Source organism: Hylobates moloch, unplaced genomic scaffold, assembly GCF_009828535.3.
Source record: "Hylobates moloch isolate HMO894 unplaced genomic scaffold, HMol_V3 SCAFFOLD_9, whole genome shotgun sequence".
Lineage (NCBI taxonomy): Eukaryota > Metazoa > Chordata > Mammalia > Primates > Hylobatidae > Hylobates > Hylobates moloch.
In genome coordinates, this window is record NW_026652284.1 from 25,018,877 (window position 1) to 25,042,968 (window position 24,092).

The following is a 24,092-nucleotide window of genomic DNA, read 5'->3' on the forward strand; positions in this document are numbered from 1 at the left end:
TCTGCCTTGGCCTTCAAGCAGTCGCCAGGCCAGCCCTGGGTACCCTTGTCCCTTCCCTTTGGGAAAATAATGGACCACTCTCTTTTGTCATCTGCAGGAATGGGGGAAGTGAATGATCTCAAACGGCAGAAATGGCAGTGACCTTGTTTCAATTCTGGAGTGGGCTGCTTCCTGATTGGCTGTGATTGGCTTTCACTGTGGTAAGAGGGCTCCTGAAGTGGGTAGGAGCCAGGGGAGCGGTTAGTGAAGGGTTTGGGAATGGGAGAGCAACCTCCTTCCCCTGAGGATAAAGACAATGAGGTGATGGGATTGTGAACTGATACTGTTCCCTGGAAAATTAGCTCCAGCAACCCTGTGGATTTTTTCCCTTGGGCTACCTCTGATAGGAGCAGGGTGGGCCCTGGAGGTGAGACAGTCCCTTCCATATGCACAAATGACAGTATCAGGCTCCAAGTGTTTCATACCTTTTATTACAAAAATCAATAACTTAATTCAGTTCTGCATAAAGTCGGTAGGACTTCTGGTCCAACGAGCAGCCTAAGCTTTCATTCCCATCCCAAGAAGGGACAGGAGTCTTGGCCCAGAGGCTGTGGGGACCACCAAAAGCCTGCCAGGCAGCTGGAGCACTGTGTCCAAACCAAGGAAGTCCAGTGTGGGGTGTGGCTGAGTGAAGGGCTGTTCCTAAGGAGCCAAGTGCTGTCTATACAGCCTTGCCCCCTCGAGGAGCATTGGGTCACCTCTGGGGATTGCCAGGCTGAATCAGCACTGCCAGCCTCTGCCCACCTGATCTCTGCCTGGGCTGGTACAGGTCACCTGAGCAAAAGCATGTCCCCAAGAAGGCCAGCGATGTCAACATCTCCAATGATAGGGCGAAGGAAGAGGTCCCCAAGCAGGCTGGTCGGAATGGACTTGAGGGTGGAGGCTGTGAGGAGGACACGGGCCAGGCGGCCTTGGGCTGCTGGGCACCAGGGTTCCAGGACTTCACACAGCGCCCAGTGAGCCTCCTGCTGTAGGTGCCCAATGTGGGAGGCAGCTTGGAGGCCTGGCACATCTGTGGGCAGAGAGGAAGAAGAGGGCTGGTGAGCACCCTACTCCCAGCCACCAAAGGACGAGACTGGCCCAAGATCTGGGCCATCAGAAACATCCCTCTGCCTCCTTTGCTCGGCCTTTGAGGTCCCACTACTACCTCCTCCAAAGGAGGAGGTTATTTATTTATCAATTTTCAATGGATTCATCCATCCATTTATGAAGAGGCAGTGTGGAGTAATGGTTAAGAATTAGGTTTCCTGGGTATGAATCCCAGCACTGTCACTTATTAGCTGGGTGACCTTGGGCAAGTCACTTAATCTCTGGGCTTCAGTTTTTTTATCTGTAAAACGGGGATAATACTATTAATAGGACCTGTCTCCTAGGCTTTTATGAGATTTAAATGAACTAGTATATGTAAAACCCTTAGAATACGGCCTAACATATGTAAGTGTGATATGAGTATTGGCTACTACTATTACAATCAATTACTACGATTTATGCGTGCCACAAGGGACTCCTGGGGAACTCTCATCTCAGATGCTCTCCGGATTACAAACAGCACTGTCTCCATCTGCCGCTCTCCTGGCCGAATTCCATAAAGACTCCTTTCCTGTCCACCCTACACTCCTTTCAGTCATCTCTTCTATATGATCTTTCTGAACCCACAGAGGAGTTTTAGCTCTAGAGCTTCACCATGCAGCCTTCCTTTGAAGACGTGACTGAGACACAGCTGTGTCTGCCCACCCCACCTCCCCGCAGCCTTCTGTAAAGGTCAGAGCAAATTTCTCAGGCAGAGTGGCAAGGGCCAGTCTCTGAAGTGAATAGACCTGAGTTGCCATCCTGGTCTGTCCCTACCTGGCTGTGTTACCTTTAGCTAGTCACTTAGCTTCTCTGTGCCTCTTTGTGAGATGGCTATTTGATGAAAATGAGGAACCGGCCAAGCACGGTGGCTCACGCCTGTAATCCCAGCACTTTGGGAGGCCAAGGTGGGTGGATCACCTGAGGGGTCAGGAGTTCAAGACCAGCTTGACCAACATGGCAAAACCCCGTCTCTACTAAGAAGTACAAAAATTAGCCAGGAGTGGTGGTGGGCACCTGTAATCCCAGCTACTCAGGAGGCTGAGGCAGAGAAAATTGCTTGAACCCAAGAGGCAGAGGTTGCAGTGAGCCAAGATTGCACCACTGCACTCCGGACTGGGTGACAGAGTGAGACTCTGTCTCAGAAAAATAAAAAGAAAATGAGGACCCAATGAGATAACAGATATCAAACCCTTAGAAGCTACCTTCCCTGGCTGGCCCCTGCTTCAGCCTTGCCCCCCACCCAGGAGTGTCTGGGAGCTCACCGGGGTTGAAGAGGATGGTCCCTTTCAGGCAGGCATATTCCTTGGGGCTAAGCTCCAGGCTCCAGAAGGACTCCAGACAGCACTGAAGCCACTGCACCGCAGCCAGGGAGGGCTGGGGTCTGTCCGGCAGCTGGCCACTGCCTCCACTGCTGCTGGGCTCCTCCAGCAGAATCTTCTTGAGTATGCTGGGCACCGGGGCCTCAGCCACCTCAAAGGTCACAGCATCTTGGGCCAACCCAAGCAGGAAGAGGGGGCCCCAGCAACCCTGCAGCAGCTGCCGCTGGTCCTGGGGAGGCAGCTGCCAGAAGGATGGCAGGTTCCTGAGGAAGGCCACTGTCTTGGCCAGAACATCCAAGGCCTCCCGGCAGGTGCGATGAGGTGCACATAGCTGGACGGGCCGGTGCTGCCTACATAGGCAGCGGCTGCGGGGTCGGGGGACAGCCCTGAGGCTGGAGCTCAGAAGTGTGTAGAGAATGGCGGGGCGGCTTGCAGCTCCCTGGCATGGGCAGGCCCGTGGTTGGCTGGTGCTCATGGTTAGGGCTCTGCTCTTACTTCCAGCTCTCTGGCCCTCTGTTCTGTGCTGTGGGTGCTGTTTATATTCCCAGTGAGTGGAAGGGCGGGGGGGAATGGCCCAACAACCTTGACTCCAGAAGTCATGTTCATTGAAAAAAACACAGACATTGCCCCTGGCAGGAATGGTGGGGAAGTGGTGGGGGAGGGGGCATTGGGAACCCCACGTGGCGCTGGTATCACCTCAGTCAATGAAGTGGCCGGTGCAGGGCACAGGGCCACCTGCTGCTCACTCAGCTGCCCCTTATCGGGTGACTCAAGTGGATAAACAAGGTCATTAACTCAGGCTGTACCAGGGCACCAAGGCCCCAGGTGCACAATCAGCAGGTGTCCCCATTGGTGCCCGCTCTTGTGTGCACAAAAGACTAGGGCTTTTGCTAAGCCAGGAAGCTAGCCCCAGAGCTGGGTGGGCCTTGAATGCAAGGCCCAACCTGGAAGTGCCTTATCACTAGCTTGTTTGCCTAACCTTGGGGCCCTGCTTCTGCTGTCAGCCAGGAGCAGGCTACAGGGAAGGGAGCCAGGACCCTGGGGGGCTGGGAGGACTTTGCCCGCTGTCCAGTCTAGGAGGCCTCCTTCCTCTGATTCCAGTTCTGGGCCCCCTGCAGGAATAAGGTCCTTCAGAATCCTTATCCCCAGCCTGATTCCTACCACTCCCGAAAGGCCAGGTCTGCTGAGAAGAACTCACAGAATTATAATAAAAGATAGTTGCCGGCCGGGCACTGTGGCTCATGCCTGTAATCCCAGCACTTTGGGAGGCTGAGGAAGGGGGATCATTTGAGGTTGGGAGTTCGAGACCAGCCTGGCCAACATAGCAAAATCCCATCTCTACTAAAAATACAAAAATTAGCTGGGCATGGTGGCGTGTGCCTGTAGTCCCAGCTACTCTAGAGGCTGAGGCAAAAGAATCACGCGAAACTGGGAGGCAGAAGTTACAGTGAGCTGAGATCATGCCACTGCTCTCCAGCTTGGGCAACAGAACAAGACCTAGTCTCAAAAAATATGTATATGTATATGTATATGTATTTATATATGTGTGTGTGTGTGTGTGTGTGTGTGTGTGTATATATATATATATATATACATATACATATGGTTGCCATTCTCTAAGCACCTATTATGTGTCAGGCACTTCCCACTCTAATATTGGCAGCCTCCTCCTAAGGCTAGATTCTTACTTTATGAGACTAAAAGAGTTAAAGTGACTTGCCCAAGGTCATCCCACCAGGAAGACAAAGCCCAGATCTTGCCTGACTCCAAAGTCCTTGTTTGTTTCCCTGGGCCCACTGGCCCAATTGTGCAGCCAGAGCCTGAGATTCTCAGAGCTTGTGGCTAGCTGCCCCCACCTTGCTGCTGCCTACTTTGCAGACGTTGCCCACTTGTGATCTGGGCAGAAATGTTGCTCTGCTGCCACGTGGCTCCTCTGTCCCGGGCATCTTTCTCAGATGGTGGAGCACAGGGGATGAGAGAAGGTGGAGAGGCCCTTGGTTGTGTCGTGTTCCTGGACCTTGGCCAGTCCAGCGTGGCAAGCCTTCTGCTGCATGCTGTTGGGCAGCCTGGTGCCCTGGATGGGGAGAGAGAGGCTCTGGCATCACCAGCCCTGGCATCTGCTCCAGAATCCATCACTTTTCGGTTGTGTGACTTGGGTTGATCCTCGAACCTCTATGAGCCTCATTGGGACAATAATGCCTGCCTGTAGGGCTGCCATGGGGACAAAATGAGGTCCTGGTTGTTAAATTCCAAGTGGTTTCTGGCATACGGGAGGAGGATTTTTCTGCCCCTTTCCTCTGTGGAGCTGAGCACCAGTGGACAAACAGGCACACCTCTTTCATTTGATTATTAATCTTAATCCTTAAATTTATAAAGTTCCTTTCGTGTCTTTAAATCACACTGAATCCTCACAGTGTCCCCTTGAAGCAGACTCTGGAGTCAGACTGGCTGGGTTCAAATCCTGCTTCTTCACTTAGCTGAGTGACCTTGGGCAAATCACTTTCTCTTTCTGTGCCTCAGTTTCCTCATTTTTTTTTTTTTTTTTGAGACGGAGTCTCGCTCTGTCACCCAGGCTGTTTCCTCATTTTTAAAACGGTGACAAGAATGTCTGGAGGTGGATATTGGTTTTATGGGGCCTGAAGGTTATGATTTGGAGGACCCTCTTTAAGAAGAGAATACACACCCAGGTATGGTGGCTCACGCCTGTAATCACAGCACTTTGGGAAGTTGAGGTGGGAGGATCACTTGAGGCTTCAGGAGTTCAAGATCAGCCTGGTCAACATAGTGAGACCTCATCTCTACCAAAAAAAAAATTAGCCAGTGTGGTGGGGCATATCTGTAGTCCCAACTACTTGAGAGGCTGAGGCAAGAGGATGGTTTGAGCCCAGGACTTCAAGGCTGCAGTGAGTTATGACTGTGTTACTGCCCTCCTGCCTTGCTCTAGACAGAGCAAGACTCTGTCTAAAAAAAACAAAACAAAACAAAACAAACCCCCCCACACACATAAAACCTCCCCCCAAACCCTGAATATTTATATTTATTTGATCAATGTGGTCAATGGGAACCCTTTCAAGCTGGTGTCCATGTCATTTTGGCCTGCTTCCATAATTCCTGGAACACTTGCTTTCTGGTATAGCAAGATATCAACTTTTCCAGCCCCTGGAATCAACCAATACTCCAAAGAGCTCTGATTCAATCTTTTAGTGGAAAATAATATTTAGAAAGCATGAAGTAGGCACTAGAATAATACTAAAAAACCAAGAACTGGCCGGGCACGGTGGCTCACACCTGTAATCTGAACACTTTGGGGGCTGCAGTGGGTGAGCTGCTTGAGCCCAGGAGCTCAAGACCAGCTTGGGAAACATGGTGAAATCCCATCTCTACAAAAAAATACAAAAATTAGCCAGGTAGGTAGTGCACACCTATAGTTCCAGCTACTCAAAAGACTAAGGTGGGAGGATCACTTGAATCCAGGAGGGCAAGGCTGCAGTGAGCTGTGATCATGCCCCTGCACTCTAGTCTGGGCAACAGAGTGAGACCCTGACTAAAAATAGATAAATAAATAAAGGGCCGGGCGCGGTGGCTCACGCTTGTAATCCCAGCACTTTGGGAGGCCGAGGCGGGCGGATCACGAGGTCAGGAGATCGAGACCACAGTGAAACTCCGTCTCTACTAAAAATACAAAAAATTAGCCGGGCGTGGTGGCGGGCGCCTGTAGTCCCAGCTACTCGGAGAGGCTGAGGCAGGAGAATGGCGTGAACCCGGGATGCGGAGCTTGCAGTGAGCCGAGATCGCGCCACTGCACTCCAGCCTGGGCGACAGAGCGAGACTCTGTCTCAAAAAAAAAAAATAAATAAATAAATAAATAAATAAAAATTGGGCCAGGCGCAGTGGCTCATGCCTGTAATCCCCAGCACTTTGGGAGACCAAGGCAGGCAGATCATGTGAAGTCAGGAGTTCGTGACCAGCCTGGCCAACATGGTGAAATCCTGTCTCTTCTAAAAATACAAAAATGGGTCAGCCATGGTGGCATGCACCTGTAGTCCCAGCTACTAGAGAGGCTGAAGCAGGAGGATAGCTTGAACCCAGGAGGCAGAGGTTGCAGTGAGCCAAGATCGTGCCACTGCACTCCAGACTGGGCAACAGAGTGAGATCTTGTCTCAAAATAATAATAATAACAATAATAGGGCTGGATGTGGGGGTTCACACCTGTAATCCCAGCACTTTGGGAGGCCGAGGCGGATGGATCACCTGAGGTCAGGAGTTCGAGACCAGCCTGGCCAACATGGCAAAACTCCGTCTCTACTAAAAATACAAAAATCAGCCAGGTATGGTGGTGCACGCCTGTAGTCCCAGCTTTTCGGGAGGCTGAGGTAGGAGAATCGCTTGAACCCAGGAGGCAGAGGTTTCAGTGAGCCGAGATCATGCCACTGCAGCCTAGACTGGGTGAGACACAGTGAGACTCTTTCTAAAAATACTAATAATAAATAAAAATAAATAAAAGAAACCATCTGGGCATGGTGGCTCATGCCTGCAATCCCAGCACTTTGGGAAGCTGAGGCGGCCGGATCACTTGAGGCCAGGAATTTGAGACCGGCCTGGCCAACATGGCAAAACCATCTCTACTAAAAATAGAAAAATTAGCCAGACATGGTGGTGCATACCTGTAATCCCAGCTACTCGGGAGGCTGAGGAAGGAGAATCACTCGAACCCGGGAAGCGGAAGTTGCATTGAGCCAAGATCCCACCACTGCACTCCAGCCCAGGCGACAAGAGTGAGAGTGTTAAAAAAAAAAAAAAAAAAGAAGAAGAAGAAACCAGAACTGTTCATTGTTATGAGGGTCACTACTCCCAGTCCTTCCTAGAGCTAATGAATGTGTACACACACACACGCACACACACACACACACACACATACATTTACAATTATATTTATTTCTTTTTTTTTTGAGACGGAGTCTCGTACAGCGGGGATCTCTTTCCGCCTCCGGTTAATCCTTTCTCTGCCTCACCCGTTCCTGGCCTACAGGCCCCTACAAGTGTGAGCCACCGCGCCCGGCCAATTATATTTATTTCTATAATTATACATACTAAACAACATGAATTCAGACTATCATCTCCAATTCCAAGCTCATATCATGGGGTTCATTCTAATTTTTGCCCCTTGTGTATTTATACTTCCTGTCTTTCACACTGAGAAATCTGGTGTCCATTATTCTTGATTTATCTTTTTTTTTTTTTTTTTTTTGAGACAGGGTCATGCTCTGTCCCCCAGGCTGGAGTGCAGTGGAGTGATCTTGACTCACTGCAACCTCTGCCTCAGGGTTCAAGTGATTCTTTTTTTTTTTTTTTTTGAGATGGAGTCTCACTGTCACCCAGGCTGGAGTCCAGAGGCCCAATCTCGGCTCACTGCAACCTCCGCTTCCCGGGTTCAAGCAATTCTCCTGCCTCAGCCTCCTGAGTAGCTGGGACTACAGGCGCCTGCCACCACGCCTAGCTGATTTTTTGTATTTTTTAGTAGAGATGGGGGTTTCACCATTTTGGCCAGGCTGGTCTCAAACCCCTGACCTCGTGATCTGCCCGCCTCAGCCTCCCAAAGTGCTGAGATTACAGGCATGAGCCACCGTACCCAGCTTTTTTTTTTTTTTTTTTTTGAGATGGAGTTTTGCTCTTCTTGCCCAGGCTGGCGTGCAATGGCACAATCTCGGCTCGCTACAACCTCCACCTCCCAGATTCAAGAGATGCTCCTGCCTTGGCCTCCCAAGTAGCTGGGATTACAGGTTCCCACCACTATGCCTGGCTAAGTTTTTGTATTTTTAGTAGAGATGGGGTTTCACTGTGTTAGCCAGGATGGTCTCGATCTCCTGACCTCGTGATCCGCCCGCCTCAGCCTTCCAAAGTGCTGGGATTACAGGCGTGAGCCACCGCGCCCGGCCGCAGAATCTCTAATCTAAAGGGAGAAGTCTCTAGTCTAAAGTGGGGAACACGCAATTCCAACCACAAGAGAAACCTAAAGGAAAAAAGGAAAGAAGAAGGCGTCAACTGTGTCAAATGCACCTGAGAAGTTGAGTAAGATAATAGTGGTTCATTGGCTTTGGCAATATGTAGCACTGTAACCATATCAGAGCCTTTAAAGAATAGACTAGAATAGGCCGGGTGCAGTGGCTCATGCCTGTAATCCTAGCGCGTTGCGAGGCCGAGGCAGGTGGATCACTTGAGGTCAGGAGTTTGAAACCAGCCTGGCCAACATGGTGAAAACCCCTCTACTAAAAATACAAAAAAAAAATTAGTTAGGCGTGGTGTTGCCTGTAATCCCAGGTACTTGGGAGGCTGAGAATCACTTGAACCTGGGAGGCAGAGGTTGCAGTGAGCTGAGATCGTGTCACTGCACTCCAGCCTGGGCGACAGAGCTAGACTTCGTCTAAAAAAAAAAAAAAAATAGAAGATAGACTAGAATAAACTGTAGAGAGATGGAAGGTGAGGGAGTAGAAAAACAAGCAAACAAGTTTGCTGCAAATGAGAGCTGAAAATTGGAGAGGTAGCAGCAGAAGAAAGTGGGGTCATGGAATGATAATATAAAAACAGGGCTGGGCATGGTGGCTCACACCTGTAATCCCAGCACTTTGAGAGGCTGAGGCAGGAGGAGTGCTTGAGACCAGGAGTTTGAGACTTAGCCTGGGCAACACAGACTCCATCCTCCACCTCTACCAAAAAAAAAAAAATCAGTGCGTGGTGGTGTGAGCCTGTAGTCCCAGCTACTCTGGAGGCTGAAGTGGGGAGGATGGCTTGAGTCCAGGAGTTCAAGGCTGCTGTAAGCCATGATGGCGCCACTGCACTCCAGCTTGGGTGACAATGCGAGAACCCCATCTCTAAAAACAAACAAAATGACATTAAAGCGTGTTTGTAAATTGAAGGGAAGAAGATATTTGTGATGCAGAAGCTAAAAAAGGGATAATTAACAGGGTTAGAGTTCCTGAAAAGACTAAGATGATGAGATTCATTGCACAAGTGGAAGGATTAGCTTGGATGGCTGGGTCCTGTCCCCGCATTAACAGAAGTGAAGGTCAATTTCAGCACCTGTCGTAATTTCCTGGGCCCAGTGCAAAATGAAAATGTGGGGCTCCTTATTCCAAAATTATTAAGAATTTCAGCCGGGCGCGGTGGCTCACGCTTGTAATCCCAGCACTTTGGGAGGCCGAGGCGGGCGGATCACAAGGTCAGGAGATCGAGACCACGGTGAAACCCTGTCTCTACTAAAAATATAAAAAAATTAGCCGGGCGTGGTGGCGGGCGCCTGTAGTCCCAGCTACTCGGAGAGGCTGAGGCAGGAGAATGGCGTGAACCCGGGAGGCGGAGCTTGCAGTGAGCCGAGATCGCGCCACTGCACTCAAGCCTGGGCGACAGAGCGAGACTCCGTCTCAAAAAAAAAAAAAAAAAAAAATTTCAACACTACAACAGAAGAGCATGAAATCAAGCGTGGAGCCTTTCTAAGCCTGGGTGCTGTGCGACTGCAATTTGTACTCCCACGAAGCTGGCCCTAGTCAAGTACGTAATGAGGTCGATGAGGAGGAGGCTATCCTGTGTAAGTCCCTTCTAGGATTGGAAGAGATGAGTAAGGCTACTTTCAGCTTCACTGTTCTACAAGCTGGGGGGTCACTAGCAAGGGAGAGGAGCAAAACTTGTCCCTTTTTAACTTCCAACCCTGCCAGATTTGAGTCCAGGGCTTTCTAGAAGTCTCCACGGCATCGGGTGACCATAGCAACTCATGCCAAACTCTCGGGCCCATGGCCCCGCCCACCGCTTCCTGGACGCGCTTGTTGATTGGCTCAGAATGTCGACCAATGGTCGGCGAAGTGGATTGCTTGCCTCACGGTCAATGGCCGCAAGCCGGGAGGAAGGCGGGAAGAGAGGAGGAGGAGGCGGGCCTGGGCGGCCACGCGCGTGCGTGTTTCCGGCTCCGCTGCGGAAGGCGGACGGCTGGAGTCGTTGGGCCCGGCGCGACCCGAAGGAGCGTAGAGAGCGCGGGAGTAGAGTGCAGAGCTCGGGACGTGGATCGGAGCCGGCGCGATGGGCGGAGAGCAGGAGGAGGAGCGATTCGACGGCATGTTGCTGGCCATGGCTCAGCAGCACGAGGGCGGCGTGCAGGAGGTAACGGCCCGCGCGGCGTCGGCCCACCCGGCGGCCCTGGCCACGCTCCTTCCGCCTTTCTCTGCCTTCGAGGGCTGAGACCCACCCCAGCGGCTCGCGGGCTTCTGGGATGCCCCCACATTCTCACCGCGCCCAGCTTTCGGCCTGGCCACCTGCCAGCGGGTCTCACCCGGTTCGCATCAGTCCCGGGCCCCCGGCGCCCCTCAGTAGTAGCAAATTATCGCGTCCTGAGCTTTGGATCCCCCTTTAGTTTCACATATGCCCCCACCTCCGTTTCCATTTTGATGGCGGCTTCCGAGGAGCATCCCTTAGTAAGAACCGTCCCAAATATCGTGATTTGGATCCACCAAGGCTTGCTGCGAGCCGTGGAATGTGTGTGGTAGGGGCGCGGGGTGATGTTAGCACGTGGTCTTGTTAGGCCTTGAATGGGGGAATAGGAGGCCTGTGTTCACGATTAATTTCCACCACCTACCAACTTGGAACCTTTACATCTCTCCAAGCCTGAGTTTCCCTGTCTGTGAGACAGCTGCGAATACCGGTTTCCGGAGAGTAGTGAAGAACCGTAAGTTCTCAGTAATAAGGCTTTTTCATTCAACAAGTATTTGTCGTGTAATTGATGTGTGTCCCACACTCAACAATAAGGGCCAACTGTTACAGATTCTAGAGTTAGTTTTTTTGGAACAAACACAAAGTTAGAGGTAGAAAAGTCTGTCAGGACCAGAACTCTCATTCTCAGAGCCAGAGAAGTGGCAGGGATTTGCCTAGATCAGGCAACACGGTCCTCACTTAGACAGGTCAGTGTGCTTCCCAGAGTCCATGGCTGATTATGTCTTACTGGAGGTAGGTTTCCATTGGATTTTCTATTCCTATATAACCTAGGTGTCTGGTGACCAAGGACTTCTAAGCCTTTTGTGGTGGGGAGAGTGTTTCTCATTTGCAAGTGTGAAAAGCGTTCCTGTCTCCATTCCTCTAAACTGTTAACACAAAACTAGATTTGGGAGCGAGTTCATTTTTGAGCAAATTGAAAAAGTGTCTAGAAGCAAGAATAAAAACCATTGAGATATGTTCTAGCATCAGATTTAATCAGATTTAGACCCACTCTTGGGCAAATAAAGGGCTTGTGTGTGCTGACCTTAGGTCACCACTAGATTGTTTCATTCAGCAAGAATTTTACTGAGCATGTACCTTTAGCCATATCTGGTGCCCAGCATTGCAGGTGGCAGACAGACTAAGCCATGGTTCATGGTTCCTATTTGTAAGGTGTTTACCCTCTGCCAGTGGGTCTCTTGCTCTGTGCCATACATTGCTAAAGGCCTCACCTCCATGACCTCATGATCCTCACCAGGTCCCTAGAAATAGGTACTGCATCTTATTCCTGTTGTACAGAGTTAAGAAACTTCTGCGGCCGGGCGCGGTGGCTCACGCTTGTAATCCCAGCACTTTGGGAGGCCGAGGCGGGCGGATCACGAGGTCAGGAGATCGAGACCAAGGTGAAACCCCGTCTCTACTAAAAAATACAAAAAATTAGCCGGGCGTGGTGGTGGGCGCCTGTAGTCCCAGCTACTCGGAGAGGCTGAGGCAGGAGAATGGCGTGAACCCGGGAGGCGGAGCTTGCAGTGAGCCGAGATTGTGCCACTGCACTCCAGCCTGGGCGACAGAGCGAGACTCCGTCTCAAAAAAAAAAAAAAAAAAAAAAAAAAAAAAAAAAGAAACTTCTGCAAAGTCAAAAGGTAATGTATGTCCATCTGATGCTCAAACCGTTGGCTACACTTGTAGTCCAGCCAGAGTTAATCCATCTTATCACCCTTTGAAGTGGCTTCATTTGCTCTCCTCCTTCTTGCTTTGACCCAGTAACTTAGCCAGTGTCTTTTTTTTGTTTAGACAGAGTCTCACTCTGTCACCCAGGCTGGAGTGCGGTGGCACGATCTTGGCTCACTGCAACCTCTGCTTCCCGGGTTCAAGCGATTCTCCTGCCTCAGCCTCCCAAGTAGCTGGGATTACAGGTGTCCACCACCTGTAATCTGGCTAATTTTTGTGTTTTTAGTAGAGACAGGGTTTCACCATGTTGGCCAGGCTGGTCTTGAACTCCTGACCTCAAGTGATCCGCCCACCTGAGCCTCCTGAAGTACTGGGATTATAGGTGTGAGTGTGTCTTGATGGGATTTTTACTTCTGGAGAGGAAAGCTGGGCCCAGGCTTTTCATGCCCTGGATGCAGAGGAGTGTTCCATACGCTTAGGCTTCTTCTAGCATCACAAGGAAAGTGAAAGGCGCACACACACACACAGGATATGAGAAATCTGCTTCATGGTGGAAGTGACTAAGAGAACCTGCTGGGGAGATGTCTCCTCAATTGGGAGGCTCAGAGGAAAAATAGTCAAGTCCCAAGTTCCCTCCTAGACAAAAGAAGTTGACTTGTGTGCGGTTGAAGGGCTCGCAAATGCAGCTCTACACCTTTAATCTTCTCCCCCTCTTTCAGCTTGTGAACACCTTCTTCAGCTTCCTTCGACGCAAAACAGACTTTTTCATTGGAGGAGAAGAAGGGATGGCAGAGAAGGTAAGTGTTGGAAACCACTGTCCTTTGGGCGGCTCTGTCTCTTCAGAAGAAAAGCTCACCTGTCCTTCCTTTGGCATAACAGTAACTCAGCAGAAGCGAAATGCCAAAGGTGAGGAATTGGGGAAGGAAAGGAAGCTGTCATTTCTTCAAGCTGCACTCCTTGCTCAGCGCTCTATCTACCTCGTTTCCCATGATTTTTGCAGTTCTACAAGAGGGGCAGCTGTTAAATATCCCCACTGAGGAAACTGGCTTAAGAGAGTTTTGCACCTTATCCAAAGTCTTGAGCTGAGCTGTGAGAGAACCAGAGTTGAAACCAGTCGGTTGTAAACCTGTCTTCTGCCCCGACACAGTGCCTCTCAGTTCCTTTTCCAATGAGGAGGTTTTATTTATTTATTTATTTTCTGGGACAGAGTCTTGCTCTGTCACCCAGGCTGGAGCGCAGTGGTGCAATGTCGGCTCACTGCAACTTTCGCCTCCTGGGTTCAAGCAATTCTCCTGCCTCAGCCTCCCGAGTAGGTGGGATTGCAGGCGTCCACCACCACACCTGGCTAATTTTTGTATTTTGATAGAGACGAGGTTTCACCATATTGGCCAGGCTGGTCTCGAATGCTTGACCTCATGATCCACCCGCCTCAGCCTCCCAAAGTGCTGGGATTACAGGTATAAGCCACCGTGCCCAGCCAGGAGGTTTTATTTTTACTTTTATTTATTTTATTTTATTTTATTTTTTGAAATGGAGTCTCATTCTGTCGCGCAGGCTGGAATGCAGTGGCATAATCTCGGCTCACTGCAACCTCTGCCTCCTGGGTTTAAGTGACTCTTGTGCCTCAGCCTCCCAAGTAGCTGGGATTACAGGCAGGTGCCACCATGCCCGGCCAATTTTTGTATTTTTAGTAGAGATGAGGTTTCACCATGTTGGCCAGGCTGGTCTTGAACCCCTGACCTCAAGTGATCCACCCACCTCGGCTTTCTAAAGGGCTGGGAGTACAGGTGTGAGCCACTGCACCTGGCCTGAGGAGGTTTTAACTAATTACCTAGGAGATGAGACTGGGCAGATATTAGAAACTGATGCTTAGAAATAAATTCAGAAATACTCAGGTATGTCTTCCCAGATGCTGTGACTCAGAGTTTAAGGATTTCTGTTTTGTAGTATTGATTCTGAGACCTTGAACTTCTTTTTGATTCCTTAAGGTTGTAATTATACTTTTGAAAATTGTTATATCATGAGGATTTTTTTTTTTTGAGACAGAGTTTCACTCTTACCCAGGCTGCAGTGCAATGGCATGATCTCGGCTCACCACAACCTCCGCCTTCCGAGTTCAAGCAATTCTCCTGCCTCAGCCTCCCAAGTAGCTGGGATTACAGGCATGCACCACCACGCCTGGATAATATTTGTATTTTTAGTAGAGATGGGGTTTCATCATGTTGGCCAGGCTGGTCTTGAACTCCCGACCTCAGGTGATCTGCCTGCCTCGGCCCCCCAAAGTGCTGGGATTACAGGTGTGAGCCACCGCACCCAGCCTTTTTTTTTTTTTTTGAGACGGAGTCCCGCTCTTGTCATCCAGGCTGGAGTGCAATGGTGCGATCTTGGCTCACTGCAATGTCTGCCTCTTGGGTTCAAGCAATTATTGTGCTCAGCCTCCTGAGTAGCTGGGATTACAGGCATGAGCCACCATGCCCAGCACCATTATCTTTATAATAGACATAAATAAGAGGCGTAATAAGAAGGAGACGTTCTTTGCAAACTGTTTTCCGTGGCTTCAGGATTCTAACAAGTTGGTAAACTCTTTAATGTGTCCTGAAGGTCTGAGGCCACTCTGTCATAGACACATTACGTAAGAGTAGGAGTCCCAGGTTCTTGGTCTAGCTATGTCACCTAGTCGAGTTCCCAGCAATGCTGTGGTTCTTTCCATCTTTCCATCTGTAAAATGGGAGAAAGTAGACCCCTTCCAGCTCAGATATCCTTTCTGTATTGTCACTAACACCTCTGGCTTTTCTGTGGGCCGGACTACCTGTAAAACCTCATGTCGCAAACTTACAAAAAAATACAAAAGCACTTTTAGTTTTTATAGCTTTTGGGACTAGTCGTTTATTTTTTTTCCTTTTTTTTTTTTGACACGGAGTTTCATGCTTGTTGCCCAGGCTGGAGTGCAATGGCGCGATCTCAGCCCACTGCAACTTCTGCCTCCCAGGTTTTAAGTGATTCTCCTGCCTCAGCCTCCCAAGTAGGCAGGATTACAGGCATGCACCACCATGCCTGGCTAACTTTGTATTTTCAGTAGAGACGGGTTTTACCATGTTGGTTAGGCTGTTCTCAAACTCCTGACCTCAGGTGATCCCACAGCCTCGGCCTCCCAAAGTGCTGGGATTACAGGCATGAGCCACTGCACCCGGCCTACTTTTTTCAATGAATGTTTATTGAACACTTAACACTTTGGATTACGTTAGGTGCTATATCAAACCCTTTGGGATTGCAGAGGTGAATACAGATTTGTTCTTTGTGTTCATGGATCTCAAAGTGTAGCCAAAAACAAAAAAAAAAACAAGCAGTGAAAAAGTAGTGGGTGTTGGGGCAGAAGCCCTGGGAACATAAAACTAACCTAGGTTGGGGGCTCAGAGAAGACTTTGTGAGGAAGTGATGCTTCAGATATGAAGGATGAATAGCTGTAAGAAGGGAGAGAGATGAACCCTTTGTGTGCGTGTGTGTGTGTGTGTGTGTGTGTGTGTGTGTGTGTGTGTGTGTGGCAGGGTCTTGCTCTGTTGTCCCAGCTGGAGCACAGTGGTGCGATCCAGCCGCCTTAGCCTCCCAAAGTACTGGGACTACCTAATTTTTCTTTTTCTGTTTTTTTTTTTTTTTTTTTGAGACGGGGAGTCTTGCTCTATGACCTAGGCAGGAGGGCAGTGGAGCGATCTCAGCTCACTGCAATCCCTGCCTACCAGGTTCAAGCGATTCTCCTGCCTCAGCCTCCTGAGTACCTGGGATTATAGGCACCCACTACCATACCTGGCTAATTTTCGTATTTTTAGTAGAGCTGGCATTTCACCATGTTGGTCAGGTTGGTCTTGAACTCCTGAGCTCGTGATCTGTCCGCCTCGGCCCCTCAAAGTGCTGGGATTACAGACATGAGCCACCGCGCCCAGCTCCTAATTTTCTTAACTGTAAGAGGGAGTAGTCCTTACCTTACAAGGATGTTACGAGGACTTAAAAAAAGGCAAAAGACCACAATCCACTTCAGAATCCCTTGGGGCCACATGTGTTTTGGTGTTTAAAATTATTTGGATTTCAGGAAGGCAATACAGTGCATATAATGTGCATTACATACAATAATCTAATCCCAGGCCAGGAGCTGCATCCTGCAACAAAACACATTAATATTTCTGCAGAGAAATATATATCAATATACATACCAAGTGGAAGAAATGAAGGCTGTAAATACCTCATGCCGCAAACTTACAAAAAAATACAAAAGCACTTTTAGTTTTTATAGCTTTTGGGGCTACGAATTGTAGACTTGAATACAGCCATAGTGATCTAATCAATATGGTATTGATAGAAGAAGAGAAAAATGGACCAGTGAAGCAGAATAGAGAATCCTGAAATAAAGTCTAGCATTTATGAGGATTTAATGTGTCTACTGTGGTAATTCAGTTCATTAGGCAAAGCATGATTTAATAAGTCATGCTGCTACATGGATTTTTTTTGGTTAAAAAAAACAAAACTTGCCATCTGTCATACTCTATAAAAATACAGATAAGAAAAATCCTGTAAGGAAAGCTAGGAAACTATAGTCTTATGTGGGGGAGACTTTTCAACATTAGAAAACTGGAAGCTATAAAAGAAGAGATAGCTGTTTCCCTTTTCAGATGCTGAAAATTTGTAAATGGTAAAAGACATTTAAGTCAATTGAAGAACACTAGATTATGAGAAAATCTGCAGTGCAGAGGAAAAATAACATTTAATTGTGAATTTCATATTTAGGAACTCATAAATAAAAATTAGCCAGGACTTGTGGCACACACCTCTAGTCCCAATCACTCAGGAGGCTGAGGTAGGAGGATTGCTTGAGCCTGGGAGGTTGAGGCTGCAGTGAGCCGTGATTGTGTCACTACACTCCAGTCTGGGTGACAGAGCAGGACTTTGTTTCCAAAACAAAACCCACAATGAGATACTATTTCACATCTGTTAGGATGGCATCTGTTAAAAGAAAAAACAAAATAACAAGTGTTGACAAAGATAGGGAGAAACTGGAACCCTTGTACACTGTTGGTGGGAATGTCAAATGGTGCATCTGCTGTGGAAAACGTTATGGCGGTTTCTCAAAAAATTAAAGAAAAGAACTATCGTATGTTCCAGCAGTCATGCTTGTGGGTGTATACCCAAAAGAATTAGAAGGAGGATTTATTTGCACACCCATGTTCATAGCAGCCTTATTCATAATAGCCAAAAGGTGTAAGGAACCAGAGGCTCCATCAGCAGGTGAATGGATAAATAGAATGTGGTATAGACATACTCTGGGATGTTATTCTGCCTTAAAAGGGAAAGAAATTCTGTCCATTACTAAATGTATGTACCTTGGAGGACATCATGTCATATGAAATAAGCTGGTCACAGAAGGACAAATACAGTTGATCCTTTGTATCCGTGGGCTCTGCATCCATGAGCTTAACCAACCACTGATGGAAAATATTTGGAAAAAAAATTTTTTTAAATGACAGTACAATAATAAAAAATAATATGAATTAAGCCCGACGTGGTGATGCACACCTGTAATCCCAGCTACTTGGGTGGCTGAGATGGGAGGATGGCTTGAGCCCGGGAATTTGAGATCAGCCTGGGCAACATAGCAAGACCCCATCTGAACAAAACAAAAAACAAATTAAAAAAATACAATCTAATTGCTTACATCCATAGCACTTACATTGTATTAGATATTAGGTAATCTAGAGATGATTGAGATTATACAGGAGGATGCATGTGGGTTATATGCAAATAAAATGTCATTTTATATAAGGGACTTGAGCATCCTCGGAAATTAGTGTTGGGGAGTGGTCCTGGAATGAATCTTCGTGGGTACGGTGGGACTGCCCTATTGCATTCCACTTACATATAATTGAAGGCATATTTTTTGGTGAGTAATATTATGTGACTATCTAAAAGAAAAGTTACTGTTTAGCAACATAACTGTAGGGCTGGGCGCAGTGGCTCATGCCTGTAATCCCAGCACTTTGGGAAGCTGAGGCGGGTGGATCACCTGAGGTCAGGAGTTAGAGACCAGCCTGGCCAATATGGTGAATCCCTGTCCCTACTAAAAATTAGCTGGGGGTGTTGGTAGGCGCCTGTAATCCCAGCTACTCGGGAGGCTGAGGCAGGAGAATCACTTGAACCCAGGAGGCGGAAGTTGCAGTGAGTCGAGATCGCACCACTGCACTCCACCCTGGGCAACAAGAGTGAAACTCTGCCTCAAAAACAACAACAACAAAAAAATAATAACTGTAATGGTATTACCTTCTCCAAAAAAGCATACTAATTCTTTAAATATTACCAGAGATCCACATCCAGTCAGGGTTCTGATTTCCCTCAATGCTCTCTTACTACTGTGTTTTGTTTTGTTTTGAGACAGGGTCTCGCTCTGCTGCCCAGCTTGGATGGTGTCCAGTAGTGCGATCATGATTGACTGCAGCCATGACCACTAGGCTCAGGTGATCCTCTCACCTCAGCCTCCTGAGTAGCTGGGAGTATAGGCGTGCCCCACCACACCCAGCTAATTTTTGTATTTTTTGTAGAGTGGGGGTTTCACCATCTTGCCCAAGCAGGTCTCAAATTTCTGATCTCAAGCGACCTACCCGCCTTTGAGGCCGCCATTGTACCCAGCTCTTTTGTTTTTTAAAAAAATATGGGCTGAGGTGGGGGGATCACTTGAGGCCAGGTGTTCAAGACTAGTCTGGTCCAACATAGAGCGTGTCTGTACAAAAAATAGAAAATCATAGCCAAGAGTGGTGGCACAAGCCTGTAGTCCCAGCTACTGTGCAGACCAAGGTGGGAGGATCTCTGGAGCCCAGGAGTTTGAGGCTGCAGTGAACCATGATAAACAGCACTGTAATCCATCCTGGGCAGCAGAGCTAGACCCTGTCTCAAAAAAAAAAAAAAAAGTGAGCTGGGTACGGTGGCTCACACCTGTAATCCCAGCACTTTGAAAGGCCGAGGTGGGCAGATCACCTGAGCTCAAGAGTTTGAGACCAGCCTGGCCAAATGGTGAAACCTCATCTCTACTAAAAATACAAAAATTAGCTGGGCATGGTGGCGGGGGCCTGTAATCCCAGCTACTCGAGAAGCTGAGGTGGGAGAATTGCTTGAACCTTGGAGACAGAGGTTGCACTGAGCCGAGATCATGCCATTACCCTCCAGCCTGGGCCACAGAGCGAGACTCTTGTCTCAGAAAAAAACAGTGTGGTAAAAAGCACATCATAAAATTTACCCTCTTAACCTTTGTTTTGTTTTTTTTTGTTTGTATGTTTGTTTGTTTGAGATGGAGTCTCGCTCTGTTGCCCAGCCTGGAGTGCAGTGGCACCATCTCGGCTCACTGCAAACTCTGCCTCCCAGGTTCCAGCAGTTCTCCCACCTCAGCCTCCCGAGTAGCTGGGATTACAGGCGTGTGCCACCACGCCTGGCTAATTTTTGTATTTTTAGTAGAGATGGGGTTTTACCATGTTGGCCAGGCTGATCTCAAACTCCTGACCTCAGTTGATCTGCCTGCCTCAGCCTCCCAAAGTGCTGGGATTACAGGCATGAACCACTACGCCTGGCCTGTTTTTTTGTGTTTTTTTTTTTTTTTTTTTTTGAGGTAGAGTCTCGCTTTTTTGCCCAGGTTAGAGTGCAGTGGCACCATCTCGGCTCATTGCGACCTGTGCCTCCTGGATTCAAGAGATTTCTCGTGCCGGTCGGGTGCAGTGGCTCGCGCCTGTAATCCCAGCACTTTGGGAGGCCGAGATGGGCGGATCACGAGGTTAGGAGATTGAGACTATCCTGGCCACCGCGGTGAAACCCTGTCTCTACTAAAAGTACAAAAATTAACCGGGCGTGGTGGCACACGCCTGTAATCCCAGCTACTTGGGAGGCTGAGGGAGGAGAATCGCTTAAACCCAGGAGTCGGAGGTTGCAGTGAGCCAAGATCGCCGCTGCACTCCAGCCTGGCGACAGAACGAGACTCCGTCTCAAAAAAAAAAAGATTTCTCCTGCCTCAGCCTCCCAAGTAGCTGGGACTACAGGTGCCCACCACCATGCCTGGCTAATTTTTGTATTTTTAGTAGAGACAGGGTTTCACTAACATTGGCCAGGCCGGTCTCGAACTCTTGACCTTGTGATCCACCCATGTTGGCCTCCCAAAATGTTGAGATTATAGGTGTGAGCCACCACGCTTGGCCCTTTTTCTTTTTTTAATTTTTTTTAATTTTTAATTTTTATTTTATTTATTTATTTTTTCTGAGACAGAGTCTCACTGTGTCACCCACTGGAGTGCAGTGGCATGATCACTACTTACCTTGACCTCCCCAAGGCTCAGGTGATCCTCCCACTTCAGCCTCTTAAGTAGCTTGGATTCCAGTGCCATCATGCCCAGCTAATTTTTCTTTTTCTTTTTTTTTTTTTTTGAGACAGAGTCTCGCTCTGTTGCCCAGGCTGGAGTATAGTGGTGTGACCTCGGCTCACTGCAACCTCTGCCTCCCTGGTTCAAGCAATTCTCCTGCCTCAGCCTCCTGAGTAGCTGGGATTACAGGTGCGCACAACCATGCCCGGCTAATTATTGTATTTTTAGTAGAGATGGGGTTTCACCATGTCAGTCAGACCTGTCTTGAACTCCTGACCGCATGATCCTCCTGCCTCAACCTCCCAAAGTGCTGGGATTACAGGTGTGAGCCACTGCACCCAGCCAGTTTTTAGTTTTTTGAGGAAATGCCATGATCTTTTCCATAGCAGATGCACCATTTGACACTACCACTAATAGTACATGAGGGTTCTGTATTAGTCTGTTCTCATGCTGCTATGAAGAAATACCCTAGACTGGGTAATTTATAAAGAAAAGAGGTTTACGGCTGGGCACGGTGGCTCACGCCTGTAATCCCAGCACTTTGGGTGGCCAAGGTGGGCGGATCACGAGGTCAGGAGATCAAGAACATCCTGGCCAACATGGTGAAACCTCAGCTCTACTAAAAATACAAAAATTAGCTGGATGTGGTGGCGTGTGCCTGTATTCCCAGCTACTTAGGAGGCTGAGGCAAGAGAATCGCTTAAACCCGGGAGGCAGAGGTTGCAGTGAGTCGAGATTGCGCCATGGCACTCCAGACTGTTGAGAGAGCAAGACTCTGTCTCAAAAAAGAAAAGAGATTTAATTGACTCAGAGTTCTGCATGACTGGGGAGGCCTCAGGAAACTTAAAATCATGGAAGAAGGCATTTCTTCACAGATTGGCAGGAGAGAGAATGAGTGCCAGCAGAGGAAATGCTAGATGCTAATAAAACCATCAGATCTTGTGAGAACTCACTCGTATCACGAGAACAGCATGGGGGAAACCACCCCAGTGATTCAATTACCTCCACCTGGTACTGCCTTTGACATGTGGGAATTACAATTCAAGGTGATATTTGGGTGGGGAAACAGAGCCAAACGGTATCATTCTGTCCCTGGTCCCCATCCCCCCCAAATCTCATGTCCTCACATTTCAAAACATAATCATGCCCTTCCAACAGCCCCACAAAGTCTTAATTCATTTCTGCATTAACCCATAAGTCCAAGTCCAAAGCTCATCTGTGACAAGGTATTACTTTGTTCTCATGCTTCTGTGAAGAAATACCCAAGACTGGGTAATTTATAAAGGACAGAGGTTTTTTTTTTTTTTTTGAGATGGAGTCTCACTCTGTTGCCCAGGCTGGAGTGCAGTGGCGCGATCTGGGCTCACTGCAAGCTCCGCCTCCTGGGTTCACGCCATTCTCCTGCTTCAGCCTCAAGTAGCTGGGACTACAGGTGCTCCCCACCATGCCCAGCTAATTTTTTGTGTTTTAAGTAAAGACGGGGTTTCACCATGTTAGCCAGGATGGTCTCGATCTTCTGGCCTCGTGATCCACTCGCCTCGGCCTTCCAAAGTGCTGGGATTACAGGCATGAGCCACTGTGCCCGGCCAGGACAGAGGTTTTTTTGTTTTTGTTTTTTGTTTTTTTTTCTTTTGAGACAGTCTTGCTCTGTCACCCAGGCTGGAGTGCAGTGGGGCGATCTCAGCTCACTGCAATCTGTGCCTCCTGGGTTCAAGCAATTCTCCTGCCTCAGCCTCCCGAGTAGCTGGGATTACAGGTGCCTGCCACCACGCCTGGCTAATTTTTGTATTTTTAGTAGAGACAGGGTTTCACTATGTTGGCCAAGCTCGTCTCGAACTCCTGACTTCAGGTGTTCCACCCGCCTTGGCCTCCCAAAGTGTTGGGATTACAGGCGTGAGCCACCACACCTGGCCAGGAAAGAGGTTTTATTGACTCATAGTTCTGCATGGCTGAGGAAGCCCTGGGAGACTTACAGTCAGGGTGGAAGGTGAAGGGGAAGCAGGCACCACCTTCACAAGGTGGCAGGAAGGAGAAGTGCCAGGCAAAGGGGGAAGAAAAGCCCCTTGTGAAATCATCAGCTCTCATGATAACTCACTATCAAGAAAGCAGCATGGGGGTAGCCACCCCCATGATTCAAATTACCCCCCACCAGGTCCTTCCCATGACGTGGGGATTATGGGATTCAATTCAAGATGAGATTTGGGTGGGGACACAGAACTAGATGATATCATATATCATCTAGTCAAGACATTTGTCTTTTTTATTGGGTTATTTGATTACGATTGATTCCTAATTCAAATAAGGTTCATACATTACACTGGGTGATAGAAACCTGTAGACTAAGAGACCTCAAACAAAGACAAAAACAAAAAATTAAGGATCAGGCACAGCGGCTCAGGCCTGTAATCACAGCACTTTGGGAGGCTGAGGTGGTAGGATCACTTGAGCCCAGGAGTTGAAGACCAGCCTGGGTAATACAGTGAGACTCCATCTCTACCAAAAAAAATGTTTGTTTTTTTTTTGACTTGGAGTCTCTGGTGCTGAGGCGGGAGTGCAGTGGCATGATCTTGGCTCACTGCAGCCTCCGCCTCCTGAGTTCAAGCAGTTCTCCTGCCTCAGCCTCCCAAGTAGCTGGGATTACAGGCACCCACCACCATGCCCGGCTAATTTTTTTTTGGTTGTTTTTTTGTTTTTTTGGTTTTTTTGAGACGGAGTGTCGCTGTTGTTGCCCAGGCTGGAGTACAATGGCCTGATCTCGGCTCGTCACAACCTCTGCCTCCTGGGTTCAAGCGATTCTCCTGCCTCAGCTTCCCAGGTAGCTGGGATTATAGGCATGCACCACCACGCCTGGCTAATTTTTGTATTTTTAGTAGAGACGGGGTTTCTCTATGTTGGTCAGGCTGTATTTGAACTCCTAACCTCAGGTGATCCGCCTGCCTCGGCCTTCCAAAGTGCTGGGATTACAGGCGTGAGCCACCGAGCCCGGCCTAATTATTGTATTTTTAGTAGAGGCAGGGTTTCACCATGTTGGCCAGGCTGGTCTCGAACTCCAGTGGTCTAAATCCTGACCTCAGGTGATCCACCCGCCTTGGCCTCCCGAAGCGTTGGGATTGCAGGTGTGAGTCACCCTGCCTGGCCTACAAAAAAAAATTTTAAGATTTAAAAAATAAAACACAAGAGACCTCTTTTTTCCTTGCAATTTGTTTTTTGAATAAATGGTTGTTTGTCCTGGCAAAGTTTCCCACAATCTGGATTTTGCGTATTGCATCCTAAGAATGGTTTTTACTCACAGCTGTTCTGACACTAAATGTGTGGGGTTTTGCCACCACTTGACGACCAGTTCTCCAGTTCTCTGGACACCAACTGGGTATCCTACA

The 24,092-nt window shown here is 48.5% G+C and overlaps 2 protein-coding genes across 4 annotated transcripts in view; one reads left to right on the top strand and one right to left on the bottom strand.

Annotated features, from left to right (window-relative positions):
- The first annotated feature begins 141 nt into the window (after positions 1-141).
- NUDC (nuclear distribution C, dynein complex regulator) overlaps positions 142-24,092 on the top strand; it is a 34,286-nt gene continuing 10,335 nt past the window's right edge. The window contains exons 1-2 of one of the 3 annotated variants that reach the window (XM_058444380.1): positions 142-200; positions 13,055-13,132. In XM_058444380.1, the coding sequence (XP_058300363.1) occupies positions 13,121-13,132 (12 nt within the window). In that variant the 5' untranslated portion in view covers positions 142-200; positions 13,055-13,120. Of the gene's footprint in view, positions 201-10,375; positions 10,578-11,059; positions 11,140-13,054; positions 13,133-24,092 lie in introns of those variants that run through there. The other 2 variants (XM_032759441.2, XM_032759442.2) reach the window with 2 other exon arrangements.
- Positions 454-2,939, bottom strand: NR0B2 (nuclear receptor subfamily 0 group B member 2). Its single transcript, XM_032758429.2, has 2 exons — positions 2,373-2,939; positions 454-1,051 (listed from the first exon to the last, which is right to left on the bottom strand). The coding sequence occupies exons 1-2, from the start codon at positions 2,902-2,904 to the stop codon at positions 810-812; spliced, it is 774 nt and encodes a 257-aa protein (XP_032614320.1). The 5' UTR covers positions 2,905-2,939; the 3' UTR covers positions 454-809.

Coding starts and splice junctions, on each gene's coding strand:
- NR0B2 (XM_032758429.2), bottom strand. CDS start 2,904: ATGAGCACCAGCCAACCACGGGCCTGCCCATGCCAGGGAGCTGCAAGC. Junction 1,052..2,372: donor GACCATCCTCTTCAACCCCG/GTGAGCTCCCAG, acceptor CTCTGCCCACAG/ATGTGCCAGGCCTCCAAGCT.